The sequence below is a fragment of the Plasmopara halstedii genome (genome assembly GCF_900000015.1).
Source record: "Plasmopara halstedii genome assembly, contig: Scaffold_179, whole genome shotgun sequence".
NCBI classification, from domain to species: domain Eukaryota; phylum Oomycota; class Peronosporomycetes; order Peronosporales; family Peronosporaceae; genus Plasmopara; species Plasmopara halstedii.
Genome location: NW_020187100.1, coordinates 105,972 through 124,190, shown reverse-complemented (window position 1 = coordinate 124,190; position 18,219 = coordinate 105,972). Strand labels below are relative to the sequence as shown.

Genomic DNA, 18,219 nt, shown 5'->3' with positions numbered 1-18,219 from the left:
GATTGATAGAAATCGGATTTATCTTGGGCTTGCGGGCTCACTGGGTCGGGTCCAGCTTATGGAATGAGCTAGACATCATTGCGAGTCCTACAGCCGGGGTAGTGCAACCCAACCGGTCGTATAAACGGGCACGAAGTACGTATGTCGTGCAGAGTGGAGGCGATGCGCAGTGCACGCTTTTTCATTGATAAATGGACCGGCCTTTCTACCACAGGCGAGGACAGGGTGTCGGGTCAGTGCTCGGCAGGTTACTGCGATAGCCCTCATCGGAGATCATTCAGGCCATATCATCGATAATAGCTTACAGAGCATTCATCACGAGGGGAACATCTTTAATGGATGCTTGACGAGCCATAATAAGCGGTATATGGGGGATCACTGAATACTTAAGAGCAGCCATGGTAGCGTTTAGCGTGCTGAGTGCTCATTGAGTGTTCATTTTTGCGCAATATTATCAATGCCAAAAGAAATTTTATCCTTAGTATGATCCTCATCATGATGGGAAAGTGTGTATACGAGATATATACTGGGCAATCCTGTATATCTACGATACAATTCCGCGTGTTGTCGACCCACATTCATAATCTTAAGCTTAGAACCAAGATTACTCAATCTCGTGACGGTCAGCCGCAAATACTCATGACTGTGAAATGCGCCTCTCGGTAGACATGGCTGGCAACACGCACATGATAACCAATCTGAGCCAGTGGTATAGGGAATTAAATTTCTTATCAGGTCTCATTATTGTCTGATGGCAAATATGAGAAGACTGATGACAGGTAATAGTGACAATGATACGTAGTGATATAGCGTGCGACTGAGAGTTTTGCGTGACTTGCCCGTTGAACGAATGAATGAAAATCGTCGCGCTCAGCAATAAGCACATCAATTTATTTCTTTGTTTGCGAAGCCAGATGTGTGCAACGTCAAAATTCCAATCGGCCACTCGTGGCGACCGTAATGTGAAGCCTAAGACACTAGTAACTCTCGTGCAAGTGTGTGACCACGACAATCTAAAAATGTTTAGATCAACGATAAAGATGACGCTGTCGACATGATAGACAATGAGTGATAAATCGTTCACAAGATTGCCAGTACGCTGACGAAAGTCCACGAGAGGACACCGACCGACTATGCACCTTCAAGGTCGACCTACGCAATCGCCATTATCGCGCAGTCAGTCAACTTTTTCTTCACTGATTGGCTCGGATGTGACCCCCCACGACACACCAACAAACGGCGGTTTATATTCGCTAGTGACAATGGCCATAGTGCCGCAGCGCTAGTCAGCGTAGAAAACAGGGTTTTTTATCCACGCTATTAAAAAATAGGAATATAAATCACTAATTCTCATTGTCGGGCAACAGCGATCACATTCGCGCTGATGTGTCGCTAATAAACAGTTCCTTAGATGATTCAGGCTCTGCTTATGCATGGTACGCATCATTAGCTACTCAATGATCAAAGACGAGAGTAGCTGTAGTATACTTGAGAGCACAGCTTGAACGACTCAAGCGGCGAGAAACCCGCTACAATTCCGAACATGGTGCCGCAAATTAAATGAACGGAGCATGGTGGTGCTAGTGCGCTCAACCTACTGCACCCCATACTGTATAAATATCACGCAAGCATGGTCATGCTCGTTCAGGCACCGACATCTGCACCTGCAGCATTTGAACTCTAACTCTGCTATCTACATCTGGTCGACAAAGATCAAATTTTGTTAAGCGTGAAAACAACGCGATGCAGAATTTGTTTACTTACGAAGTCTTACCATATTTTTCGAAAGCAAAGATTGTGTAAATATTCTTCTATGGACACGAAAGATTGTGATGTCCCTCGTTTTAATTAGATCCACGGAGCGTCATAATACTAATCTCTAATCTCCAAACGAAAATCTTGTGCGCGAGAATAATCTCTAGCCTGCAACACCTTAATCGTCAAAGCACTCACAACTCACATTTCGAGCAACAGATGACGTGAGTCTTAGTGTATCCTTTTCAGGCTTACCGCGCGCAATTTAAGCGTTCATGTACACTTTCAGAAAACACATCATAAGTTCAAGAGTTGAAAAGGCCGACGACAAAACATTTTTAAGAATCAATAGCAGTAACCGTGCTGATAAAAACATCAGCCAGAGTTGCAGTTAGCTGTGGGAGCTTCCACGTCTTTAACCTCCTTCGTAAATAAATGGAATATAGCTTTTGCTAGGATTGAGTGGAGTGCAGCAGATTGACGCTGTATCCATAAATGACGGTGAAAATCAGCAAAGCTACTTTGATGTAAGTAATTACTTGCCGCGAAACTCTCGATGCTATCAAAATAAACGCCCTTCGTGCTCCCTCCAGACACTGAAAAATTTCAAGAGTAGATCATTAATGCAAAGCAGGTCTGTAGGCTTCTCCTAGGGCAAAATTGAGCTCCATAAGGTCGTCCTGTGCCGTTTGATAAACGATAACGATTTTTTGTGCGTTGAGAAGGTCGAAGATAATTAGTTTTAGCCTTTTAAAATAGCATCTTATATTATGAGACGCAGTGCTTTTGATTTTCTGATCATAGAGATGTAAATCCGGTATCTTAGAGACTACGGAAATATATGAAGGTGTCGTGCAACTATGTGCGTTGCACAACTGTTGAAAGCAGTACAATATACGAAAGCCGAGAATAAAACTCATATAATCTTTGTCACGACGGGGAAAATCATTGAGATTGAAATCTGTTATGAAGCTCAAAATAACATATCACTACTTTAATAGCTTCAAAAGCTGCTTGGGCTTAAACCTGGTATTAGATACAATTCAGACTCGGTATGATCGCTACGAGCCATTAACTAAGTGGAAGTCAACGACACTACCTCCCTACAAGTGGGGCTTTGGTGAGCCATATAATTACCTCTGCAAACATTGAAGCCTTCGTGGCGCAGATCAAGGCTGCTTACGCTTTAGGCATGTGATTCAAAATAGAAATGAGATAGATGAATAGGGGGCTTCATAGCGTACTGGGAAGCAAGCGAGTATAGCGTCGTAGCCTCCTGTACTCGCCCCTCTTTGAAGCAGCAAATCATAGCCGCGGTCTTAAGAGCAAACTACTTTTAATACAGGCGATGTGAGTCGCGCGAAGTGGGCTCCGGTGTTACGAAGATAACTCATCCAGTTCGCGTTGTACAACGGGAATAATTGGCAGGGTAAGTCAGTTGTGCTTAACGGGTATGTCGAGTAGGAGGTGATTTGTGAAGTGAAAAAAATATTTAGGTACTTCGTTTGCAACTTTGTGCTACCTCGAAGCCTATCCTTCTAGACCCTTCTAGACACTTTTTGGTGACGTCATATAATACGTCACACCCTTGCTGGTATTAATCGTGAGCAAATGCCCATAACCATGTAGCGTCTCCAATCTTGTACATAAGCTGTCAGTGGCGTGATCATGTTAGAGTAGCTTCCACACTCCTACTCGCCGCTAATGCATAGTTGGCATGGATCGCACGCCACTTGCATTTCGAAGCTGGAGTTCTTGGTCCCTAAAGGCTTCGTTATCATGTCTACTAACTGCTTCTCCGTACTGATATGCCTTATCACGATCGCATGTCGGCCCACGTTTACCCGAATGAAGTGATGACGGATACAAACCCGCTTTGTTCGATCATTGTATCTCGCATTGTTTACAAGCGCGATGGCTCCTTGGTTGTCCTCGAAGATTAAAGTCACTCCTGCTTGTTCATTACCGAGAAATTTAAGCATAGCTCGCACCGCAAGACCTCTTGCGTACAGAAGCTAAGCGCCATGTATTAGCCTTCTGCTGAGCTGAGAGTCACTGTACGTTGTTACTTTGAATTGAATTTTACAGGAGCATGTTCAATCATTACCACGATCCCCAACACAGAGCGACGGTCATCGATGTTACTGCCCCAGTCGGTATCCGTGTATGTCACGACGTCTAAGTCACCTACGCTGTCCTTGTAGAGAAGTCCATGCTTTTGCGTCGTCTAAAGATATCAAAGTGCACGAATGGCAGACTTTTAATGGCGTTGGCCCGGATTTTCGAGGAAGTAAGATAGTAGAGTAACAACGTATGCATGTTGATGTAAGGAGTCTGTTTGGATAAAATTCTTTTTTGATCTTTCATGATTTATTTCCATCCTTGATATAAACTTGGCCTCAACAAGCTCTTTCATATCAAACGCTTTCTTGAGCGTTGTCTTGACAGTGCTCAACTTAAATTTCTTTGCTCATTTGAGCTGCAATGATCATGTCATCAACAAAGAGTCATACGTAGACCAAGCTAGACTACTTTTTCTTATTGTATACGCATGAGTCGGCTCCGCAGCTCTTGAAACCGACCTGCAAAAATAACTGATGAATTATCTAGTCCCACGCGCAAGCTGCATATTTTAGGCCATATAGTGCTATATTAATTCGGCAGATGCAGCATTTGACGTTAGTGACACCGTTCGGCCCTCCAGATTACTGTTGAGTACCGCATGGCCAAATGTAATTGTTCGGTAACATAACCCACAGTCACAATAAGTGCCATCACCATCAGAATTAAATTCATGTTGGCCACCGGCAAGTAGGTTTTGAAGAAATCCAGATTTATGTTTGAAGCCCTTGGCTACAAGCCGAGCTGTATACCTTACCACTTGCCCGCTCTAAATTTGCTTCTTTGCAAAGACCCATCCACAACCAAGTGGGCGCATATCCGCATTTTACACTAAGGTTCGTGGATTACTGAGCTCGTGCGCGTAAAGTTCAGTCTTCATAAATTTTATCCATTTTTGGCGCATCTTGACTTGTAATGACCTGCTGACACGTGGGTAGGCATCAACCACATTCCAAAAGTTTACAGCATAGGCTAAAACTGCTTCAGATCGTCTTCATCCATGCGAGGTCTCTTAGGCGATGGTCGGCAGAAGCGGTCCTCATTGTTAGGATCACTGTTATCGTCTTCATCAATAGCATCATTGTTTGTCGAGTTAGGACCTGTCTGTCTGGGGTTTATACTACTATTGCCCAAAAGGTCGAATTGCGTTCCTGATGTTTCCGCTCTATTTGCGGATGCTACACCACTTTTCGCTTATTGATGGTCCTCTAGCTCTACGATGTCGAAAGCTCATGAGCGGTGGATGGTGGACAGACATAAACCTCATGCATCACGATTTCTTCGTTGTGCTCATCAGCTGACAACATCTGTTCGTTGGCCATCGGTGTAGTTTGATGATGGTGAGGCTTTGGGTCTTCACGGTCTTCACTGCCCAAGTGTATCTTGTCATCGCTTTTTGCATTGATCACAATCGGACCGTATGTATACCCAGTGTCGTATATGCCATTTATTTAAGCTCGTCAACTTGGAGAGAACTTACCACTTTGGTTCTCTGCAACTTCAAGGCGAAGACCCTGTAGCCCTAGGTGTTGTCGGCATATCCCAAAAATACGCATCGAAGGATCTTTGCTTCGATTTTTATCGGCTTGACATCATCTACATGCACATAAACGCGGACCCGAGCACACGCAGATGATTGAAGTATGGCTTGATCGTAAAACTTATTTTGTACGGCGTTATAATCGGGTGAGCACTATTGATGGTCCTGTTGATCACGTAGACTGCCGTGTTGACTGCCTCCGCCCACCATTCGGCTGATGCCTCGTTGTGATGCAGAACGCTTCTTGCCTTTTCCATTATAGGGCGATTCATCCTCTCAACTACTCCATTTTGCTGTGGAATGTAAGGCGCAGTCTCCTGGTGTATGATACCTCCAAGCTCACAAATATTATCCAGCGTCTTATTTACAAACTCCAAGCCATTGAGCGCAAACACTTAATGCAATTCCGCCATTGATTTTCGTATAGCATCTTGTAAACCTTGAACATTTGCGCAACCTCAATATTGTTCTTGAGGAAGTACACCATCAAAATCTTGAATAGTCGTCCACAAAGCTAAACGCACTTTACTCCTCCCTTTGATTGTGTTTTTTTCATTAGAATAACACGTCCACGCGGAGCAATTCAAGCACACGCGACGATTGGGACATCGATCGAGATGGAAACTAGTCCACTGTCTGCTTGCGCCCCATGCATCCACCACACAACGTCGTGACCTGCTGCTTCGTTGCTGGTATACCTATTGTTATTTTTTGTGTTCTTGTTAGTGCTTTTGAATTCGGGTGACCTGACCGAGCGTGCCATAATAGTCATTGGCTTACAAGCTTGCGTAATCCACGTAATGGGCACTTTCCTGTTGACAATCTTATATTTAGGTTTTGCCGACTTTCTTGCCCGTTGCTATCACCACTGGGTTCTTCAAAGTTGTGCATAATGTTAGTTGAAATTCAAGGCCGCGAGCAGCAACTGAAAGTAGTCGATCTAGTCCTGGCATATGTAATATCTCCATCATTCGAATTGGCTCGAGATCACACTCCTTCGACGTACCGAATCCATTCCAACTACGCGCAGCATACAATTGTCACCTCAATTTGCTCATTTACGACAACATATTCGCTCAGGTCGTCTAGATGCGGGGTCATGTGTGAAGTCGCTCCGCTATTAATCAACTAGCCATTGGGTTGATGCTCTCCAATTGCGAACATCGTGTCTTCATCGTTTACATTACGATTATCCGGACAGTCTTACTTCAGAAATCCAATTTGACCACACTCAAAACACTTGCCCTTGAACCCATGACCTCTCTTCCTGCCATTGCTATTGTGACCGTTGTTATCCAGTGCTTTTTATGAACTCATTTTGGTTTCTAAAGCCGAATGATGCGGCATTCATCGCACGTATCGTGCTTTCCTTCTTGTCCTGACGCTCCAACGCATTCAGTAGTTTCTCATGCACCTCATTGAGCATGATGCAATTCGAGTTTTCAGTAATCGATGATAACTCAGTCGGCAGGCTGCTAATCAAATCACTAGCTGCCTAGCATCATCAAGTTTCCCCCAAGTGCCTATAGCCCCATGATAACCTCGTCGATGCTTTGCCATGGTCATGCCATCGTCCATCTAAGACATGAGAAGACGATGGGTCGTTGACACACGGTTGTGCATCGTGGTCCGAATGTAGAAATTCCGTCGGGTGGTCCGAGCCTGCGCAGCCGTTGTTGCCATTCGGATTTTCGTATGATACTCAATACCAACGCCTTGTGCAATCAGACAGAGCGCCTTCGTGTCGTTCAGGATTCACCCCTCAGTCTAGTTCTACCGTCTGCACCATGCGCTAGTAGCCCTTTCCTTACTAGCTTCATTCGCATAACAAGCTCCAAGTGGAAGTAGTTGTCTCTTCCAAGGATTACTTCAGTACGCTTAGCAGACATGGTTTTGCTAGCGTGGGGCTTGAGCTTCTCCTGCGGCTGTTTATCCGTCAAACTGGTGTGTTGATTAGAAGTTGATTTGTGAAGTGAAAAAAATATAATCTGGGTACTTAGTTTGCTACTTTGTGCTACTTCGAAGCCTTTCCGTCTATACCCTTCTAGAAGCTTCTTGGTGATGTCAAGTAATGACGCCACATATTAATCTTAAGTATGCGTTATAGCGTGCGTAGCGCTTGATTGTCAATTGACGTCGGCGATCAAGCAAAGTACGACGCTCGGCTGTTGAAATTGAGCTATTTCGCTCGAAGAAGGATACGATAAAGCTACTGAAGAGGCTTTGTACAGCGTATTAACGTCAACTAGTCTCTTATACATGAGCCCTCCTAAGTTGCAGCGAAGACCATACAAATGTTTGCCAGCGAAGTATGACACGGAGTATCATCAGCGCAGTCAGTATGGTTAGCCTAATTGTTTAGCATTTGAGTAGTAAATTCGTTAAGTTCCAAACACTAACGTAAGTCAAATGTTCAAACACATAGCTGCGTGTCAGGATGGGCATATTTTCAGCAAGAGTCCGATTTTCTGTATAATAAATTCTCCGCTGTCTCTATTCCGGCCATTTATATGCGTATCTCAATTACTCAAATGTATCAAATCAGCAAAGACGACTACAGCATAGGATGCCCCATTAAGTGCCTTTGTTGCGATTCCATGACCTATAAAGCGCACTAAGAATGCCCAATTTCGCTACTTGTGGCATTGATGAGAGGTATGTCTGTTGAGTATCCGACTTTTGTGCATTTGCAATTATTGGAAGCTTTCTTTTGGATAATTTGTGTAAGAGTAATTTTAGGTAATAAGTTAAAAAAAAATACAGTTACCTATTTCAATGTGTGGCCCTTATTCATTATTTAGAGTTAAATGCCGCGAGACGTTAGTCTGGCTGTGCTGTTCGCTGCCATTGCTCTCGTTGCTATCGTGCTTGTCTCGATTGGAATTGAACCGCCGAGTCTCAATGCCTACATTGACCCTCCCCTTAGTCATCAAGGGACGGAGAGATCGCTGCGAGCTGAATTATCGATAAACGAGAGTTCTGAAGAGAATAGGCTGGTGACAACTGGAAAGTCTGTCCGAGCGGGCACTAAAAACGAAGAGAGGAATTTCTTTTTATTCGAATGGGCTTGCAAGGTTTGGCTGTGGCTAAAGTCGCTGTTCAATTCGAGACCGTTGAATGCTTTGCCGCAATCTACAGCAACAAAAACTGTGTCGACGGAAAAGGTGATTGAGCAGATGTCAAATGTGAAAGGTCCAATGTCTCAAAATCGACCTCGTCCCTTACCGATTGAGTTTAAGATAGAGGTTCCAATTCTGGAAGATACAGCGACTTCGAAATATGTAGCGATCGAGAATAGCCTTGTCATGACACCGCGTGATACCAATGCATTAGTATCAAGTCGTGACGAGACACCAAATGGTTTGCCTAATATTGTTGTAGATCCATCTTCGACTACTAAAGGCACAACGCATGAAATTACTGCCCCATCAGCTGATTCAGAGTTGGTGGCACCAGCTCTTAAAAAGACAGCAGCCAACGATGCGGCTACGATGACGTCGACTACAAAGAATATGTTGCCTGATAGTGGAATACTGACATCAACGGCTGGTTCTGAAAAACTAAAAAAATTATTGACTGACAATGAGCATTCTATTACGTCGGAAAAAGCAGTGATGTCCGAATTTGAATCCGCCAATGATCCACAGCCGCTGCATGCGGATTCTACGTTGCCAAGCTATCGATTCCAGACGTTCCAGCCAAAGTCAGCGAGTACAACGGACAAGAAACGACCAATTTCTATGGCTTCAACACAGTCGCAACTGATCTCTGCGCCTGATGTGACAGAGGTTGGGGCTGTTTCAAACAAGCCGTTGCCAAAATCTGCAGTGTCGTCGCTGCCACTTTAAAAAGTGAATTCGATGACGCGGCATCAAGCCCATTCGCCGGTTATTGTTCAGCCACACGAGTCAGAAATACCAGCAATTGTTCAAGTCCCTACTCATGTGGAAGTTCAAGAGGACATCCTTTTAGATGAAGCTTTTGTACAACTCCAAACAATTCCTGGTAAAGAGAATTTGGAGAAGTGGCTGCCTCAGTTTATCCATTTCTGTCTTCAGAAAAGTGACAACGGTCAATATTGGGTTACCAAAAATCTTTTGACGCTCGAGGGTGAGGACAAAATGCGGCTAGCTGACTATTTGGCCTTTGGGTTGCAAGAGCAAGATACGTTTAAGCAGATGAACGCTCTCAAAGTCTATCGCTACTTTTTAAACTACGCGTATAAGGAGAAGCTCACGCTTGAAGTTTTTCAGTCGTTTTTAATGGGGTCGAATGGTAAGATTAATGGTTACTTCACAAGCGCAGTGACGAGATATCAAGACTTTATTAAACATTTGAAACCACCTCAAACAGTGAAGACAGTGGTGATGATTGACGTTCCAAAAATGAGAAAAGTTCTGGGAGTTCCGGTTGGTCTAGACCTGCAATTGTACCGATCTCCGGATGCGTTAATACCAAATCTGATCAACATTTATCGCTCGACTGATGCAGTGGTTGCAGTGAAGGAGTGGCTGCCTGAGTATTTTGCTGCCTGTCAGGAACTTAACTTCCAGCTGGATCGGATAGTAGAAGCGCTCTTCACTTCTGACAAGGTAAACAATGGTCAGCTGGCTGACTATTTGCGCTTAGGATTTCAAACAGATCGGGGAGAGATTGATTTTGTTATTGCATATCGCCTTCTCTCTGGCCTTGTGCGGTATGCGTTACGTACGAAGCTGTCTGTCGAAAATTTCCAGGCCTTACTCAAAGGGACGAATGGTCAGTTGGACATAATATTTGACAGAGCTGTAAAGAGCTACATTTTGGATCTCTCGATGGCGCAATCTGCGATCTAAAGATTGTCGATCTGATTTTCTCGAAATGTAAAATCAGTTTGAATTGGGCAAGTTTTCGTAATGTTGGTGGAATGGAAAATATACTAGTGACCGATTGCCATTGCAATCCAAAATATGATGGTAGCAACAACTTCAAGTGATACGCTGTACTTTGGGAAATCATCTTTCCTTGTCAACATTTCCGTCGTATATTATCACAAAGTCCCTGTCGATCTTGACAAGAGTTTATGAGATCAACTGATGTTGAGCTCGTTACTTCCAGCTCCTTTTCGCATCCTTAAATACTCGAGTTAAGCACCGTATAGCATTGTGCACGGTATATCCAAAGTCATATAGAGCACGAATAATCCGTTGTTGAGTTTTCTTTCACCACCTCAGCCTCCATACTGGCGACTTTAGAACACAATCGGCTGTCTTGCTTATGGTACGAGCTGCTTTGTGGTCGTAATGAAGTTACTTTCCACCATTTAGTGAAATGCATGTTATACTGTTTTATGAAGGCTCTGTTCGAACGCAGCACTAAAGTCGATTGTAAAGCATGAGATTTTCTGCGTATATGTATTGACGAGTCTTCAGAATAACCATCTACAAATATTAGCAAGAAACGAAATTTAAATCCTCACGAAACCTGCTTTGTGGAGCAGGATAAAGGCAATACGCGTATTGACTCAAGATCGTGCAACATGCTCGGGCACGATGAGCTCATGTCGCTGTATTTGAAATAAGAGCGATAGTCAACAGGAAGAAGACCAGCAAAGCTCCCTCACCACAGTATGTCGTCATTTGAGCAACGCGAGCTGCGAAATGTAATGTACCTAACTCGATGAGGTAACACGATTCTTTTTTGACGTCTACCGTCATCGTGAAAACGAGATGATGTTTTATCGCACATATCAAATCATTCAAGCGTAGTAAACATTGCTGTGTATACAGCTTCCCCTTCCGAACATCAACTTTGAGCTCTTCAATTACCTTCTATCACATGAAGTACAATGGATATACCGCTCATGAAGCTGGCGTCTTGGCCTTTTTGACCCGAGTTGTACGATTTTTTTAATATAACCGAGTATGACAATTCAATATGCACGGCCATCCGCGTCGTTATCGACGCTGAGCCTCGTACATGTTCCGAATATTGCGGAATATTTCAACCGTCTGCCGAGCGAGTTGCAATGATTGTGTCTGCACCTTTTCCCGCATACGAGCAGAACGTGGTCTACGGCCACAAAGCTCTTGCATTTCCTGTTTTGTTACTGCCAACAAATGGATAAGATCCTTCACCTCCGGCTGATCCTGGGCCGGGTCAGTGTCTAAGGCCTCTTTCTGAGCATCACTGCCGTACTTTTCAGCATCGCAAGACCCACGAGCAACCGAGTGAGATTCTAAATCCGAGACAGCTTGATTATGAGTGTTCATTGTCGTGCAGAGGGATTGCGTATCGCTAGATGAAGCGACCTCACCGTCTATAATGTCCGGTTCAACATATAATGAGTATTTTCGCTCGTTCAGAAGTTGGTGGCACGCAGAATGAAGCGCGAGCTTCTTGGCCATGATTAAAGCGTCTTGTATCAAAATTTGCGCGCGTCTAACGGCTGTCAGGAGTTTGCTAGTCGACAGATCAACCATCGAATCGCCTTCAACTGGATTAGATTCGTCATTGTGTCTAGAAAATATGTGCTTCTGAACTTCATGTTTGATCATGTGGTTTGTGACAGCGGAAAGCACATTTGCATCAGTGCGAATCCCATACACGTCACTCCACCGCAGCAAGTAACGCAGGAGGGTATCTTTGTTCCAAGAAGATATCGCGTCGATACTTAAAAGCTGATTTGTGTGTGGCCCTCTTTCAGTCAATTCTGAAGCGTCATCGTCCGAGTTGTACACAGACAAGGTTGTAACTTTGCGGTTCCAATACTTTTCAACATGACGTTGCTCCACTATTGCGTTTGCCACTAAATAGTCCACAGCGTTCACATCACTGTCAACACTACTCGTTCCATTTGAAGTCGTACTTTGACTTCTATCACTATAGTATGCGTTGAGATGCGTAAAGTGAACGCTTTGAAGCTGTTCAGGATCATCAAACAGACGCACAGCCCAAAGAGCTTGCAAATGATGAGCATAAAGATCCAATACTTTCGAAATGCTAGCAGTGACATCTGTCTCAAAAGAGAGCACCCGATCCAATGCCACATTTTCCAAACTATCAGTCCACTTTAGATCATTCCACAAACATACAAGGTTTAATAGTTCATCGCATATTTGACTAAGCCGGCCATTGTTATCATGCTCGAAATCAAACGCCGATCCCTCAACTTCGCGTAAGAATGCAAGCGGGAAGTGTACGTCTGAGCCAGCAGAGTTACCACTGAGAACAACTTTGCTAATGTGTCGCTTAGATTGACTTTCTCGATAATTGAATCCCCAAATATCAACGCAGAGAAGAAGCTCAGGAAAGAACTCGAACGTATCTTGAAGAAGATCTTCTGTTACATCATCGGCACTGCACTGTTGGTGTGAGGCTGATTGCTGCTGATAAGTAAGCGGCACCACGAGCTTTAATTTTGATTTGTACACACCCATCCTGCGTGCAAAGTGAGAGCTATTTAGTTTTGTTGGTAACGAATCACCTTCTCTGCACCTTGCTTGCCCTTGAATGCAGTATATATGCGATACTAACGAGTGCAGTTGCATCGCCACGAGATGCAACTTTCGAATGATTGAATTCATCTTTTTACGATTAAGTGCCTCCTCGCCTCTGCTGCGACGAGCGAGCAAGTAAGCTACGTTGTCAAAAAACTTCATGCGTGAATTGATTTGTGAGACCAGTTTTCTTTTCCATTTCACAGCTGAAGCACCACCACATCCGAATTCACACGATCGAGACCGCAACACTGACGTCGAGGTCGCGGTGTCGTTGCCGATTTTCGTCGGGTGTAAATAATAATATGGATCTCCTTTTGCAATCTCATCCATAAGGCGCTTAGACGTCGCCCTCATAACGTATGATTGCGGATCAGATGAAATTGCCCGTGTTAACAAAGACCAAACAAATGGTGGCATTTTCTGGGGCCGAGAAGTAGATGTCTTCTGCTCAAATTTAACCGTAGACAAATCGTCTTCAAAGATCGTGTTGTTTTTCGGATAATAAGATTGCGACACAAAGTCTAGATCGTCATCCCTTGCGAGATCTGTTGATGTACTCTCGGTATAACCGTCATCATTCTCCCAGTCTCTACTAATTGTGTCAACACTTTTATCTTTATTGTGTTCAATAACATTCGAGTGCGCCGAGGAAAACTCTTTGTCGCCATGCCCGGAAATCACTGATTTGCCTATTGATTCTCCATTAAGAAATCCGAGTCCGTGTACAGCAAGAATATGTTCCACTTCGTGTTGCAGCGCGGCAGTTTTTTCTTGTAAGGTCTGTTCGCCGTCAATCAATAGATTTTCCAGACAATGATCTAGCATTTCTAGCACCTTTTGTTTGCGCGTCTCGTTCAATTTATTCGGCTGCAGGCTGAGTTGATATTGAACTTTGTATATCATGCCACATGATACTGCCAGTCTGTGGTAGCATGTGCTTCTATTCGACAATTGATGATATTTACCTTTTTGCTCGGTGAGCATTTTTCTTAACAGAACAAAGTCTGCCTCCACCTTGTTCACTCGCTCCAAGGATGCAATTATATGATTGTTAATTCGTATCGTGTCCGTCAGGACATTATCAACCATTGTGGAGGAAGTTACAGACCCCAAAGGCGTATGCTTTGAATCGCCAGGATTGAATTCGCCAGTGTCAGAAGTTGTCGATGCTTGAAAAGGTAAATTATCTTCTCGTGAAACGTTAAGCTCTATCAGTTGCGGTCGCTCAACCTTTTCGTCTGAGGATGTTGCAGCACTCGTGACATCGCATGGAACATTGCAACCGGCTTCTTTCGTCGTTGAACATGTAGGGTTTTCCACACGATTTACAGGTAAGTTACTAAAAATGATGGCAAATCACATATAGCGTCAGTCCGATTAGTAAAAAGCCATGCTGATGTACGCGATACCTTGGAGAAAGTGAAATAACATTGGACTTCGCTAGCGACGCAACATCAGCCTTCACGTCGCTAGTCTCTAAAGATGTAGTACTTTGAGAGTCAAGTTCAAAACTTACACAATTTTGTTCTAGGTCACTCTCAACACCTCTGTCGCACGCGGACTGGAACACCTCGGCACCCAAATCGTTTGTCTGGTCAAGCTCAGAAACTCGTGCCGAGCTGCCTGATTTCACACCGGCAGAATCAACCGCTAAATTAATCGCACTATTGGCTGCAATGCTATCATTTGCCAAAAATTGACGGTTCTCTGCATCTACAACAGCATTGCCGAAACTTGAATCGCTCATAATTGACACAGACGATTCGTCCTCAGCCGATATATCAATTCTATCCGTAATGTGTTGTGCATCTACAGACTGTGACTCTGCATTACCAACTACATGATCATGCTGATCCATTCGTTCTGTTGTAGGTCTAGAACTGTCACGAATGACATGCTCGTAGGGGGAACCTCTACAAACCATTTCATCATCCTCGACTGATACATTTTCCCGCGGAATACAACGTCGTTTATACATTTGTGGTAGTAGGTGCCCTGGTGCGGCAAAATTACTCCACCTATGATTATCACCACTATAAATTCGATGTTCACGACGGAAAGCAGGCATTTTACCAAAAAAAGACTGGGGATCATAGCCATATGCCATATCTTCGTTCTCAATCATCCATTCGTCCTCTTCATCATCATATGCATACTCAGCTCTCAAAGGGTAACGTTGCCGATAAATTGGTGGTGGCGCAGGCCTGTCGCTTCGCACGTTGCTCAGCGGCCGTTTTAAACTCCGTTTCGAATGCATTCGACGCATATATTGGGGCGCATTATAGCGTTCATTCTCATAGGTGAGTTTAATTTCATCCTCATACGGATCCTCGTATTCATGTGGACCATACACTGACTGGTCATAAATATTTGATGTATAGCGCGGCTGCCGATCGCGCATAATTCGCTGCGTAGGTTTTCTTTCACTCTGTAAAGCATCTGTATACATACTATACTCTGGATCCGGTACATGATTCGGGTAACTTCTCGAAGTCACCCAGGATTGACCCGGATATCGTCGTGCTCGACGACTTGCACCGAAATCGCCTGAAAACCGGTTTCCTGATGCACACGAAGCTTTCGTTTCAGCAAAGTCGCCATCAAAATGTCTACCTGTGGTCATAAAATCGCTCTTTTCATCTGATTCCACATCCGACATATTCCGATATCCCGGACGCTTTCTTGAAGTGTAGCCATCCAAAGTATAGTACCCTCTCGCTACATTCCAATCTTCTTCAGCCTCTTCAAAAGTCCAGCTATTATTCGAAAGAGTCTCGCCATCAAAAGCCATCGCATCTGTAGCGTAAATTCTTGATTTCAAGTCTCGTCGATCTCGAATATTGTTCACTGGTTCATAACAGGGATTTCTTTTGTTGTACAACTCGTCCATGCTTCTTGCAGGTTGACTTACTCTCGCTTTTTTTTGAAAAAACACCTGCACTCGCTCCACTAGCGTATTCAATTGTCTTATGGCGCTCTCAAGCGTTTCACGTGAGCGTGCGGACATCAAAAAATTCATCACATACGCCTGACTCTGCGGCGATCGCTCGGGCTCGTTCGGTGATAAGGCACAATAGTCAATCGTGCATCCCGTGCTATGTACAATGGCATTAATACTGCGACTTCCTCGCTCATTATATAAGTACGGAATGAGTAAATCTGGATGGACCTGTGTGAGAATGCGGACTGTTCGCAATCGCTGAGTTGCTGGGCGTCGAGCGGATGGTTGCTTCCATTCATCAGATGTATTGAAATCTGTTGCATGCGATATTAGTGGGGAGTTCTGTTGCATGCGATCGGGAGCTTGTGGCGATACGGTGTCTCTCGACTGCATTGCGTTCCCACTCTGAAATCGTGTCGATGGTTTTGGTAAAGACTGATTGTGATGTGGTACACATCATCTATATTAACAATGTGTGGCATTTCAGTACATTAATATGATATTTCGTGATTAAAGACTTCTTGCTCGCAAAATTCGAGAGAAACCTATATAAATAGTTAGGCCTCCTTCAAGCTGATTTTTAATGCATTGCTTTACTATGTTCAATAATTTACCGATGATTGGAAAATTGACTTAAGTTTCGAAAATAAATATTGCGTTGCATGAAAATGATCCTTACAAGTCAAAAAGTGTGGCGTTGCTTACGCTTCTTACGTGCGAATCATGGTGAGAAAATGTAAGTTTTTGCTCTCGGTGTCGACTTTCTGTATCAGAACGAAAAACAGGAAGTGGCGAATTGTATATTTTTATAATAAGCTTAATTCGGATACGTTTCCGGCCAAACGTCCCTGCTAGAAAGTATGTATTGTAGAACCGCATGGTCGGCTGCTCTTGTCCAGTTCACAGACTACTTGATGATTATTTTTTGCTGCTGAGAAAAGCGTATCACTCTCACTGCGGTGATTTGTGAGCTTTTGTGGCCTAACTTGTATAGGCGGATAAGCTCATGTGTGCGCATGCGTATTTTGTATCATGCGGCAATCCCCGTGCCGTACGCGGCAGCATTGATGGTCAGCTTGCCTATTTTGACCGAGCGATGGCAGTCCAGAAGACAGGAGGTACTCTCATCCAGTAGACGTGTCTGTATTGTGGTCTATGTGGAGAGTCTGAGCAAGATAGCTCATCTCGCTGCTGTCAGCAAAAATGTGACCGCCAGAGATACAGCCAACTTGTTCCTTGACAAACATTCTGCCATGAGTAGTCAGCATCTACATAATCAACAATCTCCTCACTTTTCAGATTTGCCGAAAATTTGTCACGGCTTCGTATGCTAGCTCTTATTGGATTGGAGAATTTTGTAGTAGTGGAAGAATGTCTATTGCTTCAGATCCTTGTGAAGCAAGGTGTTGTACGCCCTCAGGGCCAAGCAGGGGTATCAGCTTTTTAAGCCCGTCCTGTATGCCTTGAGGTAAACAGGAATTTGCTTCATCCTCACAGAGAATCTGTCAGAACGACTCAGGTGTAGACTGACCAACAAGTGCTACCAAGTACAGCGGAGCTGCCATAGCGCTTTGCTTAAAATAAGCTTACTTTAAGTTGCTGACCTTCGTTCTATAAAAGAACCAGTACTTGTGTAGCGGATCGCAATCCGCTACGTCCAAGAGTACCCAAAACCTCAACCCAAGGCAAGCATACTCTTTGCAGCGGGGCTGCCGAAGCTTTGCGCTTTGGGGAAGCGTAAGTTAGGTCACCGACCTCTCGTTCTAATCTCAGAACAAGTACGAGTTTAGCAGATCGCAATCCGCCTACTCCAAGAGTGAATATAGCCTTGACCCAAGGCTAATTAACTCTTCCGTTTAAATTCAAAACTGACTTTATTTATTATTATCTGCGGCAAAGCCGCCTAACTTTAAATGCATAGATTTTCCTAAATATGTATAATTAAATCTAAACACATGTATAACCACTGGTTATCCAGTCTCAACCGTATTCTTGTTTAGGTGTGGTCACACTATGCCCATCTGGTGTGACACAGATCCATGTTACCAGGGTATGTGTAACCCCGCTACACTCTCCCCCATTAAGATTGAGAACATTTACAGTTTCGATCGATTATTGCCTCAACGAGGCTTGCGTGTCCGTCAGACACAGCGTTCGAACGAAAAGACTTCCGTGCTCAATGAGCCTTGTGTCAATGACACCGAAATCTCCAAGTCTCGCTGGTTCCGGCAGCGCTCACGGGTAGAGCCCAGCTTCATCTCCCGCACACGGTGCCATGTCGGACCGTGTCTCCGCGGCATCGAGGGGTGTAAATCCTAGGCTTGATGGGCCCGAGCGTCGCACTCCGCGCACGCTAACGGTGACGAGTGACCTCGTTGGGA

The 18,219-nt window shown here is 44.2% G+C and overlaps 2 protein-coding genes across 2 annotated transcripts; one reads left to right on the top strand and one right to left on the bottom strand.

Annotated features, from left to right (window-relative positions):
* Nucleotides 1-8,223: 8,223 nt before the first annotated feature.
* PHALS_02182 (RxLR-like protein) lies at nucleotides 8,224-10,251 on the top strand (the record flags this gene model as incomplete). The annotated part of the gene is made up of 2 exons (XM_024718967.1): nucleotides 8,224-9,243; nucleotides 9,316-10,251. 2 exons carry the CDS (start codon nucleotides 8,224-8,226, stop codon nucleotides 10,249-10,251), a joined length of 1,956 nt encoding a protein of 651 aa, XP_024572641.1.
* A 1,101-nt stretch (nucleotides 10,252-11,352) lies between these two features.
* PHALS_02181 (uncharacterized protein) lies at nucleotides 11,353-16,189 on the bottom strand (the record flags this gene model as incomplete). Its single annotated transcript, XM_024718956.1, has 2 exons — nucleotides 11,353-14,236; nucleotides 14,307-16,189. The coding sequence occupies 2 exons, from the start codon at nucleotides 16,187-16,189 to the stop codon at nucleotides 11,353-11,355; spliced, it is 4,767 nt and encodes a 1,588-aa protein (XP_024572640.1).
* Between the last annotated feature and the right edge of the window lie 2,030 nt (nucleotides 16,190-18,219).